The sequence below is a fragment of the Diachasma alloeum genome, unplaced genomic scaffold, assembly GCF_001412515.2.
Source record: "Diachasma alloeum isolate Michigan unplaced genomic scaffold, Dall2.0 Dall_scaffold_00184, whole genome shotgun sequence".
NCBI classification, from domain to species: domain Eukaryota; kingdom Metazoa; phylum Arthropoda; class Insecta; order Hymenoptera; family Braconidae; genus Diachasma; species Diachasma alloeum.
In genome coordinates, this window is record NW_021680350.1 from 2116256 (window position 1) to 2132428 (window position 16173).

Consider the following 16173-nt stretch of genomic DNA (forward strand, 5'->3'; position numbering starts at 1 on the left):
TGCGCCGAGAAACCATTAGGTTTTTCATAGCGCCGCGACTTTCGTCGCAGTTTTTATTTTTTCATTAAAGAGATTAAGGAATGAAACGGGGGTTGATGGATGGGGAATTCAATTCTCCATTGAACAGTCTTTGTTTCATCCTTTAATATTAATTAGTCGGCGAATAAATCAACTGAAAAACATAAAATAAACATTGAGTACAAGGAGGATGAAAGTCCCCCTCCGAACATGTCCCTATCACAGCGGGACTGCTACTGCCGACGCCGAGTTACTCACGCACCCGACTCACATTTACCGACAATTCGACCGGGACGCCGCCTTTCCCGTGGGATACCAACTAACATTTTTGGAGTCAGTCAAACCCCCCGATCCGGGCCTCTACTCAGGTCTATCCTCTTTGGTCTATCCAGTTAGTATAGAGATCAGCGTACCACCAGGAACTTAGCCGGAAGGGGGTGATAAATAGAAAAACAAATTTATATACTCAATTGTACATCGTTAGTATGCATGTACATGCCATATTTTTTTTGTACATTCCCTAATTAATTAATTTTAATTATTGAAATTTTGCCATGATGTTGGCCGAAACGAAATACAAAATTGTTTAATTAGGGCAAATAACCAGTGAAATCGATAGAAATTTGTTTGTACATCACGAATTTACCTTCTTTTCGTTTGTACATTCATTTCGTAAGTAACTAAATGCTGATGAACAATTTTTATACACCGAGCCCCCCCCCACCCGCTCAACAGCTGTTCGCGGCGGATCTGTGTTATCGACAATAACGTTCAAGCCTCTGTTTTGTATATATATATATATATATATATATATATTCTCTTAGAATTCTTTGATGCCTAAAGGAGGTTAGGCGGTGTATGAGGTGAATTTGAGAGTGAATTTCTGTGGTTCCCGGTAGCTTAGTCGATAAAAGTGCCCGGCTCTTATCCGGGAGATCCGGGTTCGATTCCCGGCTGGGTGAAGCGCAAATTTTTTCTCTCTAAATTCTAATTTTCTTACATTTCTTTTTTTCTCTTAGATATATATATATATATATATATATATGTTTCATTTCGTAATTTTATATTTTTATGAGAAATATTAAATTGTACGACATGATATTTGATAGACGGCGCATTATCTTGATTGGTCATTTGCAACCTTTGTGGATATGTATGAATATATCACAGCCCAAAGGAACAACACCGAGACTTGAACGTTATTGTCGATAATACAGATCCGCCACAAACAGCTGTTGGACGGCGGGGGGGCGGTGTATGAAAATTGTTTATCTGCATTTAGTTAATTAAGAAATGAATATACAAACGAAAAAAAGGTAAATTCGTGATGTACAAACAAAGTTCTATCGATTTCACTGCTTATTTGCCCTAATTAAGCAATTTTTTATTTCGTTTCGACCAGCATTATGACAAAATTTCAATAATTAACATTAATTAATTAGGGAATGTACAAAAAAAAATATGGCATGTACAATCATGTACTAACGATGTACAATCGAGTACATAAATTCGTTTTTCTATTTATCACCCCCTTCCGGCTAAGTTCCTACGGGTGGGCGGGTTTCTAGATAAGGCGACAGCTCTTATAATGTTCAGAAGCATGGTTTCACCCAAACCACGCCTCTTGGCATTATTTAATTGGTCTATTCCACTGAAATGTAGTATGGGTGCGTTTCGGAATCAACTACCGTAGCTGCAGTAAAGCAAAATTAGATAGGGTTGCAGTACTGCTACTGCTACTACGTCGATTGCGAAACGCGCCCTAGATAGGGTTACATTACTGCTACTGCTACTAAGTCGATTGCGAAACGCGCCCTATTACCGTGAGGGCACCAGTTATCGCACGAACCCCTGTTATCGGAAATCGAGCGCTCTAACGACGGAATTTGGCATTTATCAAATATAGCTAATCATCGACGGCCATTTAGCCTTGTCTCTTTGTCGAGTTGAATGAGTGGTCTACAAGTCACAATTTTTTTGAATATTGAAATAATTGTGTGTAATTAATACGAAGATATTTTATCTGACCGTCTGGTGACTGATGTGTTCGTCAAGTGTGATGTAGTAGGCGAAGGCTGAGGTTCCTGGAGGTTTCACAAGGATATACCAGCAAAATGTGAGTAGAAAATTGATTCGAATTAATTTGTATAGGTTGAGGAATAGATCTAGAATACATACACATCAAAAAAAGGAAGAAAATATTTTTTTTTATGAAAGAAATCACATTTCCGGAATCTGCAAGCCCCGAGTGTGGGCTACCGCAGTTAACGCACGGTCATTTATTCGCCTTCTAACCTCGAAAGATCCATTCTGTCAAGTGCCGGTATTCTCTTTGAAACGGTTTTTTTGTTAATCTTTTAATTATTTGATGATGAGAACAATGATGAAAATAAAAAACAAAATAGTAGAATCGAGAAATTGACCCACTTTTTCTATCTTCTAGGTCCACGCCTGAAAAAACGACTAAAACTAAAAAATCAAGATCACAATACAGCAAGGATGATTTACGAAGAGCTCTGGAGGCCGTGAATTCAGGGAGAACACTAGGAGCAGTGAGCAAAGAATACAATATTCCCAAGTCAACATTGTTTGATAAGAAAAGGGGGAAAACAGCACCTGAAATTATTAAACCAGGTCCTGAGTGTGTCTTGGGGGAAGTGTACGAAAAAAAGTGGCTCGTTCAATCAAGAAGGAGAAGATGTTGGCAGAAAAGCAGAAGAAGGAAGAATTGGCCAAAGCCAAGAAGAGGAGTCCCAGTATTGTGGCTAAAAAGAGAGGCATAAAAAGGAAAAAACCAGTGGAAAGTAAAATAAAAGGAGAGGAGCCCGATGTGGCCAGAAAAATTAAAAAGGAATTATTGGATGATAGCCTCGGAGAGGACAAAGATACCAACAGCCCCCCAGCAAAAATTCTTTCCAGAGAACAATAACGAATAAACCTTCATTATATTAAGTATTTGTACCTTATCATTGATTGATGTTAATTTTTAAAGGTTTATGACTGTTGGGAAAATAGTAAAACTATTGTACGTATGTATATTACGTACGTATATTAAATATTTGTACCTTATCATTGATTGGTGTTAATTTTTAAAGGTTTATGACTGTTGGGAAAATAGTAAAACTATTGTACGGATGTTTGTTATGAGTTATTTCCTCTATTTCTTTTGATCAACCTCTTGTAATTCACTTCGTCCGATAACTACATGTCTAGTGTCCGAGAACTGCAGTGGGTCAGTTTGGGGCGTCCGATCACTACCGACTGGGAACGGTGTTCAGTTTTCGTCAATATTTATTGAATTTAGTGGAATTTCGATAAAAATCTATCATTTTTGCATTGAAAAAACATCAGACTTCACATTGAATCCATCAGACTCATTAATTAATGCATGAAACGCGAATAATCCATTATTAACCTGCAAATTTTTCTTAACCGTGCGATAACTGGTGCCCTCACGGTATATACTACATTTCAGTGGTCTATTCACCTCACGCGCGGTTCACTTTGACCGCCGTTCGATGTCACTCTCATCTCGCGCTCAGCTCCTTCAGCTGGCGCTAGATGTCGCTCCCTACTCTTTCCCTCATTTTAACCATTCTTGACTCTGGGTTTCATGGTAAAACAGTTTTTCAGTAACGAGAAAATCTCTTTACACATTTTGCCCCACTCTCCCCTACTAGAAGTCATTTTTGCTATCTGACAATTGAATAGACTTTGAATTGACTTTGTGCAGGTTAGAAAATTTTGAATTTTATTTCAATGCTTATTTCAATGAGAAAAGGATACGGATTGCAGAACATCTTCTTGAGATCAACTTTTTCCTTGCAGTATGGGCACATTTGCTTTTTGCCAACAATGCACCAGCCTCTTATACAAAATTCATGGAACACATGGTCACAACTCAATTTGTAGGTGTTTTCAATGACACCTTCCTCGTGCTCTGAGACCAGAAGTTTGTTACCACATACAGCACAGACTCCTGGATCTAGAGTTCTGGTTGGCATGCTTTTAGGCGCATAGTACTGGAAGAAAAATTTATTGCATTAATCATTTTCATTCATACCCAAAAATTATTTTGAATTGTGATTTACTGGTAAGCTAGGAAGACTGTTTATACTAAATGTGAAATTTTTGTGAATGCATACATCTCAGAAATGAAAGATTCTCACCCATTTAACGAGATCATATCTTAATTATAGATTATCCTGAATGAGAAAAATAATAAGTCACTTCTAAAAAACTCATTTGCATTACAGAGTAGTTTATCAACATCTTCGGAAAGAATGCATAAAGAAAATCATGGAGAAATATTTTTGAAGAAAATGTTGGATAAACTGAGTACAAAAAGCTTTTCAATTTGCTTAAAATGCGGTGGGCTTCAGAAAAATTGCTCCATGTCTTACTGCTCCAATTTTTTAATCTTATCGTCTTCTACCACTTGACGGTAAAATTTTTATTTTTCATTTTTTATAGTCTTTTATTCAGTGGATGCAATTATTAAAATACTTATTTCGAATCTTTATTGTGTTTTGCGAATAATCATGGAATTCTAATGCTTTTTAATGCAACGAATCTTTCAATAAATAAAGAATTCAAAGTTTTGTGCAAAAAAGCTTACCCCAATATGGCATGCCATTTTATCAGCGCATATTTCCGCAATATCACGCCCCAAAACTCCAAAATAAAGTCCATAAAATAAAAACATCAAGCCACAATCCATCCAAATTGGTGCCTTAGTGTCGAAGACTAGATTTAATCCAAAAAATGTGGCTAGGGCTATCAAATATCCAATTATGCCCAGGACATAACTTAATCGATAAATAAAATAGAACCATTTATACACTAATCTGTAACAAAGAAACATTACACTGTTAGAAAAACAAGTGGATAATCGCATTTTCTGTATATGGGGATAGTTTATGTTGCTAACAAATTAGCAATATGCTTCCGAATGGATTCTCTATTTTTGAAATTCATTACCATTATTTTTTATTGTTTTGAATAGTGACACCCATATGACTCTCTTATGATCCGTATATTACCGTTTTATGAGCCCATAGAATCCCCATATGGCTCCATGTGACATCCATGTAGCCCCACATGACCCTATATAAGCTCATATGACTGCATATCACTCCATATAATCCCGTACGACCCCCATATGACGTCCATATGACCTCATATGACCCAATGTGACTCCTATATAATACCATATTACTCCAATATGACCTCATATGAGCCCATATCACTTCATATAACCCCATGTGAGCCCATATGACCTCTATATGACTCGCATATAACCCTATGCGGTTCTCATATCACCCTATATGACCCTGTATCATCCCATATGAGCTCCATATGACCTAAAGCTTCATATTGCTACTATGCAACTTAATAAATAGTTATGCTGTTTTCATCATCTTTGCATTTCATCGAGAAAGCATCAAAACAATCTTTTTGAACCATGATTTTATTGATATGATGACTTTTAAATTTTCCAGTTCATCATGAAAAAATTTTTTTTTTAAATCTGACAAACTATATGCTGTAGCTCAACAGTGATAGATGCGATCCGCATCATATTCTGATGGAATCAAGAGGCTATCAATACAAATTTTTTAAGCCATAATTCATTTCATTCTGATAGCAATTCTTGGACTGAACGTCGAAAAATCGATTTTTGAAAAAATACCAATATTTCACAAACTCTATGAATAATTCAACTTTAATTGATGTCGACAAATAGAGCCTATTAACGTGAAATCCATAAAAAAATTCATGAAATTTCATCAGGGTCCTATAAAGAAAATTGCGAAAATTGAAAAAAGTACACATACATACATACATACATGAATGATTCTTCGTCAAGTGGGCCACCTATTTTCATCATGTCTGCAAATTCATTTAAGGTGGTTTTTTCTCGGTTTCGATATATTTTTGGGGATTTTTAAGATTTTTTTCATATTTTTAATAATAATAGGACTCTAGGTACGAGACAGGTGAACGATTTATCGATTTTATTCACTCTCAACTTACTGGTAGGGGAAAAACAATTTGAAAAATACATAAAAAATCTATTTTTCCTCAGCTTTCCAGTAAAAATATTTGAAAATTTTTTCGAATAGAAATAAGCCCAAAAAATGCGAAAAAAATAGAAAAAACAGTGTGAAAGTGTGATTTTGAACCTTCGGGCCGGGTTGATTTTGATAAAAAAATTCAAGGATACTTGTGTTATTACACTTATCTTTCAGTGAAGAGGGCATCGTGGGATCGCCAGTCCTTCTTAGGAAAAAAAATTGAAAAGTGAACTCAATGATTCTGATCTTTGGATATTGAGGCATACTTCCTCTTTTTTCTTGAAATTTCCATTCAAAGAGTTATTCCCTATTACATACAATTGATTGTTCGATTATTCGATTGGCAAATAATTTTATTTGAATGAATTCAGCGTTATAAAGCTGTTCTGAGTTTATAACTTGCAAATATGTATGCTATTGAATAGTTTTTCTTGGTAATCCCAACTGATTCAACTATAAAATGCATTTTTCTACATTCATTGAATGATAGGAAGGCATTGCGAGCTGTCGGATGAGAAAAAGCATCATTAGATTGCATGCTTAATTTTTTTCCCCTAAGGACTGGCGATCCCATGATGCCCTTTTCACTGAAAGGTACGTGTTATAACAGAAGTATCCTTGAATTTTTTCATCAAAATTAACCCGGCCGTAAGGTTCAAAATCACGCTTTTACGCTGTTTTTTCTAGTTTTTTTCGCATTTTTTGTGCTTATTTCTATTCGAAAAAATTTGAAAACATTTTTATTAGAAAGCTGAGAAAAAAATTGATTTTTTATGTATTTTTAAAATAATTTTTCCCCCACCAGTAAGTTGAGAGTGAATAAAATCGATAAATCGTTCATCTGTCTCGTACCTAGACTCCTATTATTATTAAAAATCTGGAAAAAATCTTAAAAATCCCCAAAAAAATATAGAAACCAAGGAAAAACAACCTTAAATGAATTTGCAGACATGATGAAAATAGGTGGTCCACTTGACGAAGAATCCTTCACATACATACAGACACCATCTAAAAATCGCATATTTAGACTTTTTAGACCATATTTAGTTACCCTGACACAAAAATTTGGAAACTTAATTTTGAACTATTACAAACCTTCCATTCGGAAGCAAAAATGAAATTTCGTGGATAGTTGACTAACAATTTTCAGCACAGTGACACTGAATGCCATTTAGGGAGAAAAAATCATGAAATTTCAGGTTTCACTGAAAATTGAATAAAATTCCAGAATTTTAAGGAGCATGAAGACGAAAATTTCTTAATTTATTTGAATTTTCAATCTAATATGAATATTCAGTATCAAATTGAATTGAATTTTCAGTGAAATGTGAAATTCCATTATTTTTTCCCCTTAAAGCGCATTCAGTGTCTCTGTCCTGAAAATTCAGGAATATATTTACCAGAATGTTTTGGTTTTCTATTCATCTTCAGGGAAAAATGGAACGGAAATTTACAGTTCTGTTTCATTTTTCCACGAAATTCTCAATTTTCAATGACAAAATTTCCTGAAATTTTGGTGGAATTGGAACACGATAAAAATTTCCAAAATTTGGTACGGAAAATTCAGACAAAATTTTTTAACAGTGTAATGGGATATTGTGAACGGTTTATGTGAGTAGTTAATACTCTTCTGCAATGGAATGGCAAAACATAGTAAGTATTGAAATTTTGTTCATTAAACCGATCAGCCCTATGACTTTCATCCTCTCGAATGTAAAAGTGGATTTTTCGCAGGCTTGAGAAACTATCCTTCGAGAAGATAAGGGTCAGGGTCAGGATCAGACGTTGACGAATTGGACAAAAAAATTTTCTAAATAAGGTATCTTAAACACCTTATTATCACAATAACCTCATATGACGGATTTTTCCACAAAAAATCTGAAAAAAATCAGTGGTTTAGTACTCATCAAAAGTACTCTCTGTGAATTTTTTTCTGATTTTTTTAAGCATCCGTGATCGAGATAAGTGGATCTGAAGGAATGTACAATAAGAATAGATATCCGAACAAGTTGCCCTCAGAGAAAAAAGTTTGCTACAAAAATATAGGTTTTTACCTGAATTGTTCAAATAATTTTTTTATTATAGGTAAAAAGGGGGTGTAGAGAGTTTACACTCCAGAAATAGCTTAAAAATTCCATTTTTACGCATTTCGACATTTTTCTTTTTCTTTAAAAAAATTGTAGTAATATGTTGATTCAAATTCAATATTTATCAATGAAAATGGAAATGGGATGGACGTAAGCTTCGGAGAACAAAAATCATCTTGGGAAATTTTTGACTTTATCATCAATACTAATATTTGGATCCGCATGAGAGTTAGAAGCTTTCAAATTGAAGTGTGATTCTTTTCCTCGAGAACAATTAGAGGGAAAAAATTTGAATCGAGAATCGAAATTTGAATCCTCGAGAAAAAATTTGAATTTTGTTATGCCTTCGGATGACACCAACGATTTACCCACCCCCATCCCGTTTCCATTGATAAACGTTGAATTTGAGTCATCATATTACCTAAATTTTTTTAAAGAAAAACACAAATGTCGAAATGCGTAAAAATGGAATTTTTAAGCTAATTCTAGAGTTTAAACTCTCTATACCTCTTTTTTTTTATAATAAAATAATTATTTGAAAAATTAAGATAAAAACCTATATTTTTTGTTCCAAATTTTTTTTCTCGGAGGTCAACTTCTCGCGATATCTATTTTTTTTAGAAATTTGCTCAGATGCACTTATTTGCATCACGGATGCTTAAAAAAATCTGAAAAAATTCAGTGAGAGTACTTTTGTTGAATGTTAAACCACTGAATTTTTTCAGATTTTTTAAAGAGCTCGAAAAAAAAAGTGGCTGGATTGAGGAAGAATCCATCATATTCAAGCGGACGCTAAATTTCTAATTGTTAGTTTACCACTTCATTACTAAATTTTTCATATAAATACCTAGGTGTAGTTCCTCGAATGGGTCTTTGAAGGGCTTTTCTAACAACGAGTCCTGTGATACAGGAGAATAATAGCCAGAAAAATATGAACCTCCACCAAAAGTTTCTCAGGCACATTGCAAATGGTATGACCCATACGCCAATCAATGTAACAAACTGAAAAAAATAAATTTCATTAGAAACATTGACATTGCCTGTCCTTGTCTTAAACATCATTGTCCTTTTTCATGAAGAAGTATGAGACGAATCGATAAATCGATTGAAACATAAAAATCTGAATGGACGCAATGTCACTGTACTAAAAATAAAGTTTATGTTTGCTTCATAGTGATGGGTTGTATGATAATATTCCGTAAAAATGTCTTTGCTGAAGGTCTGCATGGGAAAAAAACTTACTGATAGATATTTAAAAAAACCCAAAATTTTCGAATTCTCTGCAATAAAAAAGTATTATTATTACATAAAATTAATCCGATAAAATTTTCCATCGGCGAATTGAATTCTTTGCTATTCTTTTTATGTATTCTATGACAATGTGAGGATAAGAATTGAATTTATGGGCATTGGTTTATTATTCGAAAAAATGTATCAATTTTAAAATTTTCCCTAGACACTGAAAAATTAAAAATTCTATTTTCAAGTTGATCTCGTTTCTCTTCCTCTTTTCACTTTTTTCCATCAGGATTAGATAATAGAAAGAAAATACATTGGTTTTTACTCATTATTTAAAAAAAAAACATTTTGAAATTTTCAAAATTGAAAAATTGATTTTTAAAATTGATTTCTAATTTTCCTTCCCTACATTTTTCGTATTTCCTGTTTCTGTGAACGGAATACGATCACAAAAATTAAAAATGTTAATCTCCCTCCATTTTTTAAGAAGAATAAAACAATTTGAAAAATTTGGAAAAGACATGGAAAAATAGATTTTTTCATTTTATTGATACTGATTGATGGTGATCGATCTCTCTTTGCAATTTTCTTCCTCGGTTCCATTGGAATAAGATCAAAGGTATGTAGAATGTTCATATTCGTTCACATTTTCAAATCATTGGTACTAATTAATTTAAAGAAAAAGAAAGAAATGATAAATTTTAGATATGATTATCGAAAATTGTTTGTCGAACTGTATTCTCACGTGATTTATGGGGAATTCCTCTTCATTCAATGTTGTAACTTGTGAATTAAGGAACAAATATATATATAATGACAATAAGAATGAATAAAATTAAATTAATGTAATTGTGAAGACGGAAATGGAAAGAAAATAAAATAAAATAAACTAATCATGTAAAGTAACCTAGCGACGGGCGCGAAACGCCCGTTCGCTAGTTCCCTATTATTCCAATAAAAGATAATGTGATATTTTTCGGCACAATATGGAAGAGCTCTTAATATGCTAATGATTTTTTTCATCTTTTATCATTTGTCTTTGCCACATAGGGATAGTAGAAGGAATATTGTTTTTTTAATTTTATCTATATTTTAGCCTTATAATTTTCGGGTATTAAATTTCAATGGATTACCTGATACGATTTAAAATGCCTTTTTTTCCACTCCACAAGAATCACTTGGACTACAATCAAAGTTACTAACAAAATAAGCAACATCTCTGCGTGCATCGATTCATGACCCTTGTGTAATTGGTGTAATCTTATATGCTCGGCTCTGAAAAAAATGAAATTCATTGTGGCTTGCCCATACTTCATCACCATTTCGAACGTCATATTCATTCGAACATCGATGACAAGTTTAAAAAAAGTAAAAATTAATACAAAAAGTATACCTCATCCGTTCTTCAGGGGTCATCTCCTCCTCGCTCTAAAAAAGAAAAAAAATAGGGCATTAATGAGAATCATTTTCTCTTCAAGAATTCCAACGCAAACCGAGCAATACGAATATTATATTCAATGATACGGCAAATCGGCTCATGAGTTCTGTCCACGATGCTCGCCCTAGGAGGTTAAACGTGTACGTCACACGACAAGTCCACGTATACAGTTGATTTAAAGTAGAAAAAAAATGAGTAACAGAATTTACCTTGTTCGGCATGATGTGGAGATGATCCATTATTGTTTTTTAGCTTATTCGATCTAGTATCGAAGCGTGTTCAACTCAGATGGGTGGCATAATGCAAAGTGATAAGTGATACAGCCAACATCAAACTCACGCCACACACAAGTTGTCTACACAGACGCTGTATTCAGGCCACTCCACAGTTACTGGCGATATTCGCTACATGTTTATTACTCCAGCGTTCTTAATATCAAATTTTAATTTTGATTTGGGATATGATAAATTATATAAAGCGGTGTTGATAATTTTTTATTTTCGGAGAAGACTAGCCAATTTTGACTTCTGAGAATTAATTAAAATTTTTTAATGCGATTAGGGCACAGTGGAATGTTGTACAAATTTTTAATAACTACACCCCGGCAGAATGACGTTTAATGTTTTTCTTTTTCCAAGTTTAAAAACGGGGCTTCGGTTTAAGGATATCCAAGTATCTTTTACAGATTGGTACACACTATGAATTCCACCATTTTCAATCATCAAATTTGTCAATTAAATTGCGCAAAAAAAAATGTTCAAAAAATCATGAATATTCAGCGGCATTTAAATTATATTTTGCAGAGAATTATTATTTTTTTGAACATTCACTATCTATAAATAAATAATTGAAATTGTGTAAACTTTCGGAAATCTAATTTTTTTAGGCATGAAATCGATTTCTGGTAAAATTATGACGATGAATAAATCAATTTATTACGATTTCGAACACATGATTTTTATGGGGAAAAATTGATTGTTTATAAATTATTCAATGAAAATGCTCGCATTTTTCAAAAATTGCAGTTTTTAAATTATTTCATTAATCATCTTCTAAAAGTAAACTTTCTAGTTATTTTCAGATTTGTAAAATATGTTCTAACGGTTTAATATTGAGATTCAAATTCAGAGATCTGCAAAGTTTAAATAATAAAATCATTGTAAAATGTTCGGAGTCAAATGGGGCTCAAATGACAGCTCTGATGTTCGGCTACAAAAGTAGAAAATCATTTCACTGGAGAAAAAATAGCCAAAATACTTGGATCCTTAAAAGGAAACACCGGTGAATTTCACGTTACTATCCTCTCTCGTATATTATTTGTGTGGACAGGCACAAATGAGTTTTGTATACGAACATGTAAATATAACAACTGAGAAGATTGATTCTTATTTAAATTATTATTATTTCGTTAATGTAATTGCTGAGCGATCGAGGGTTCTGATTCACACAAGACTGGTTGAGTCGCTTATCCTCTTCCTTACCATTTTATTACACACAGAAAAAAAAATCATGAAATTGATCAATTCATCATGGTTCAATTTATCCTTCGAAGAATGATAAACTCAACCATCATATCGAATTATTTTTATAGAAAAAATTCTAGAAATGATCCGTATTATTCTTATTTTCATCCATTTTTTTCTTGCATCTGAAATTCTTCCGATAAATTCCATGTCTCTTTTTACTAACTTCTAGAAACTTCGATTCTAAACTTGCATTTTTTGAAATATTTTTATTTCTAAGAAGAACTGTCCAATTTAGGGGATAGTGAATCTGCACGTTTCAGATGATTCTGAATCATCTGAGCCCAACTTTTGAGGACAATTTCTGTTCAATTTTTTAAAGGGAATTTGGAAATTTGAAATTGGGCCAAAAAGTAAAAAAAATGTTTCTTTAGGGAATACTGAATCTACACGTTTCAGATGATTCTGAATCATCTGAGCCCAACTTTTGAGGACAATTTCTGTTCAATTTTTTAAAGGGAATTTGGAAATTTGAAATTGGGCCAAAAAGTAAAAAAAATGTTTCTTTAGGGAATACTGAATCTACACGTTTCAGATGATTCTGAATCATCTGAGCCCAACTTTTGAGGACAATTTCTGTTCAATTTTTTAAAGGGAATTTGGAAATTTGAAATTGGGCCAAAAAGTAAAAAAAATGTTTCTTTAGGGAATACTGAATCTACACGTTTCAGATGATGCCGAATCGTCTGAGCCCAATCGTTTAGGACAATTTTTTTCCATTTTTTCAAAGGTTCAATTTAAAATTGCCAAAATGCCTTTCATTTGGAAAATGTATTAATGAGGGGAACTTAATCCCCTGATTCGATAGATTGCAGAATATTTTTGCCTTGAAACCATTATTTTTTGGTTAATTTCATTTATTTAGTTTCTAAAATTAATGTTTTTTTCTAGATTTTAGCTGGATGCAAGTTCTAAACTGCAGATTCTAGAACCTAGAAAAAAAATCTTGAATTTACATTTTTTTTTCTCTGTGTACCCTCAGTTGAAACTTAGAACTCAATGACATAGATGATTTTGTTATCAAAATCGAAAAAGACAATGTCAGGTTTCGTTGCAATGATAAGTCTGACGATCGCGAACGACAAGTTCCAGTAAATCTTACATCTCTGACTCACGACAACGGACTCAATGTCTCCTGGAATATATAGTAGCAATGGTGTTCTGTGGATCCCATAAAAGTAGCGCAAATAAAAGTACAACACTCTCGAAGCCACATTATATCGATGGATATAACTCGAGATGGCATAAGTCGGACAAGCCGACAATGGAACCTGCAGCCCCATAATGCGACTTCGGTAGACCAGGGTATTTATTACATCATCCTGGCATGCGCAGATGAATCCCCAAGTTTCAAACATCAAACCAGATGATTTTAAGAATACAATCATCAGGTAACTGACCATCTCGACCACGACGAAACTCTAAACCGAAGGAAACTGCTACGGTATCTGCTGCTTTATACAGAAAGACCTGAACTTCATGGAGTTCATGATCATGAACGAACTCCAAATGCGGATCCAAGTCATTCATAATGTCACAAGCTAAACCAAGGACCAGGCACTCATGAAGAGTCTCCAAACTGAGAAGTTCTGGTCCCCCAGGAAAGTGGAATCGCGGACACGAAGAGCGTGGGTGCAGACTCCAGTGAATGTTCATCAGCTTGTGGGTATCTCTGTCTAGCTGCTTCAGTTCATCTTGACTCTACTTGAGGATGCCAAAGGAGTAAAGAAGCACTGGAACAGCGAACATATTGGTTGCGGCAATTTTATTCTTACCGAAACGCTTGGATTTTCAAACTTTCCGCAGTCGCCGCCGATATTCTTCGCGAAGAGTCTGCTGCGATATCCGCTGCCTTATACAGAAAGACCTGAACCTCATGGAGTTCATGATCATGCTCGACCTCCTTATAATAATAATAATAATAATAATAATAATAATAATAATAATAATAATAATAATTATTATTATTTCAATCATTTAAAAACCTCGAAAATTCGGAGAAAATCACTGAAGAACAATTTCAGGATATACCAGTACTTTCAACAGTTTCGTACAAACGACACTGTAAATTTTGAGATTTTCAATTATAAAATTTTTCGATTGAATTGCGCGAGAAAAATTCGAAGACATTCATGGATAATCAACGTCATTTGAATTATATTGGAAAAGAAATTACTTTTTTTTCATCCTTCTTATAAGTAAATAATGGATATTGTTTGACTTTTTGAAAACATCATTGTTTTAAAAAGGAGACTTCTTATTTTTTTTCCAAGTTTTAAAATGGAGATTCGAATTTGAACCACCACTTATCAATGATCACGGTATAAAAGGTGAAATTCTTTGAACGGTTCAAAAAATTTGGAGATTAAGAACGATCAATTCCAGATTCTTCTAAAATTGATTCTCAACTGCTTCTAATTTATCCAAAAAGCTTCAGAATCCGTAGAAACTCTCCAACATTTTCTGATGATTATATAAATCAGAAGTGATAGCGAAAGATGTTGCAGAAATGTTCCTTTAAGCTGAATTAAATTACTCGTATGCGTTTCATTCAATCCAGCCGCAACCTAAAGCTAGAATGTTAAAAGGCCTCCGTCTCTTCTTTAAATTCTCCACAATAAAAACCAATAATTCTTCACCATTCCTTGACGAATATGCAATGAATAACCCATGCCTCGAAACATTCAAGAACTATATTTCTTCATTGATATATCATATTTTTGTTTCAAAACTTTCCCGGTCATTTCCTTCCTTCTCATTCGCCGATTATCTCCCAATAACCCACAACGAGAATCGGTCGTATTCGTCCCTTTTCGTGCATTCACGCTAGCTAAACCACGCCCATTACCGACGATCAGTGAGGGAAGCTGGTAATTCGCCATGGAGCCAGCACTATAAGTGCTCGTACATACAGTTTTCTCAAGAAAATAATACGGGGCCGTTCGTGCCGATAAAAAAAACACAAAAATTCGCGCGTATATGTTATTCATCCGTGTGAATCCATCGAATAAAAGTGAGTGATTCATTTTCCAGTGGAGTGAAATTTAGTGACAAATTTTGTTACGCGCACGTGCCCAAGTTTGGTTTTATTCGCCCTGATTTTCTTCACAATTTTTTGATGGGCTATTAGTTTGTCTTTGGAAGGATACACCGTTTACCTGCCTGCCTTCGAAGCCTGGGAGAAAATCATTTTGGTGAGTGCGAGGAATCAGGTATAATCTGGGAGGAGACAAATGCCCCGAGGGTGGATTATGCTTTCTGAAGCCCCGGGGATTTTTTCCCTGATAATTGTCGATTAAAGGGAAGGGACTGGTGTACCTGTATAAAAGATTTAAAGACACATGGGGATACTCCGACACCGGCGGATATGCGTACTTTCGTAATAAGGGAGGAATGAAACATTTGTATAAGGATGTGAAGGGGACCAGACGATGAAACGACTGGTCGGGTCTCACACGTTCCACCTGTTTGTCATCACCATTTTCGTATGCGTGTGACGTACATCACTATAAACACGTAAATAATTAAGGATGTGATATTTGGCTGATAGTAATTCAGAGAGGCTGAATCTGCTAATTATATCGTTCATTGGGTTTTGTTTTTTATTGCTGTTTGGAGTTGAGATCTAGAAGGTTTGATGAATCAGGATTATTGAGGACTTGAAAATTATTTTTCATCACGCTGTGACGAAAAGTGAACTTTTCGGCACACTCCGCGTGCCTAAAAGTCCAATTTCCGCCACATTGTGATGAAAAATATTGTTCGTAACTCGTGAAAAAATGTTTTTTAGC

General features: G+C 34.1%; 1 protein-coding gene, 2 long non-coding RNA genes and 1 other non-coding gene across 8 annotated transcripts in view; 3 read left to right on the forward strand and 1 right to left on the reverse strand.

Moving 5' to 3' along the window:
- The window catches only part of LOC107047991 (RING finger protein 121), a 24126-nt gene extending 12897 nt beyond the window's left edge, over positions 1 to 11229 (reverse strand). The window contains exons 1-7 of one of the 2 annotated variants that reach the window (XM_015270937.2): positions 11069 to 11229; positions 10815 to 10849; positions 10555 to 10696; positions 9030 to 9184; positions 4637 to 4865; positions 3805 to 4040; positions 1036 to 1290 (exon numbers count right to left, since the gene is read on the reverse strand). In XM_015270937.2, the coding sequence (XP_015126423.1) occupies positions 1287 to 1290; positions 3805 to 4040; positions 4637 to 4865; positions 9030 to 9184; positions 10555 to 10696; positions 10815 to 10849; positions 11069 to 11098 (831 nt within the window). In that variant the 5' untranslated portion in view covers positions 11099 to 11229 and the 3' untranslated portion in view covers positions 1036 to 1286. Of the gene's footprint in view, positions 1 to 1035; positions 1291 to 3804; positions 4041 to 4636; positions 4866 to 9029; positions 9185 to 10554; positions 10697 to 10814; positions 10850 to 11068 lie in introns of those variants that run through there. The other variant, XM_015270935.2, reaches the window with a different exon arrangement.
- On the forward strand, positions 372 to 3165 carry LOC107047992. 4 transcript variants are annotated; one of them, XR_001461660.1, is made up of 3 exons: positions 372 to 409; positions 1925 to 2134; positions 2462 to 3165. It is a non-coding gene; the product is annotated as an uncharacterized LOC107047992 (long non-coding RNA). The 4 variants fall into 4 exon arrangements; XR_001461659.1 differs by lacking the exon at positions 372 to 409 and adding an exon at positions 417 to 455; XR_001461658.1 differs by lacking the exon at positions 372 to 409 and adding an exon at positions 1642 to 1685.
- On the forward strand, positions 908 to 980 carry Trnak-cuu. Its single transcript has one exon. It is a non-coding gene; the product is annotated as a tRNA-Lys (tRNA).
- A 4018-nt stretch (positions 11230 to 15247) lies between the features above and the next one.
- Positions 15248 to 16173, forward strand: part of LOC107047993 — a 56845-nt gene continuing 55919 nt past the window's right edge. The window contains exon 1 of the long non-coding RNA XR_001461661.1: positions 15248 to 15576. This is a non-coding gene — a long non-coding RNA (uncharacterized LOC107047993). The remainder of the gene's footprint in view (positions 15577 to 16173) is intronic.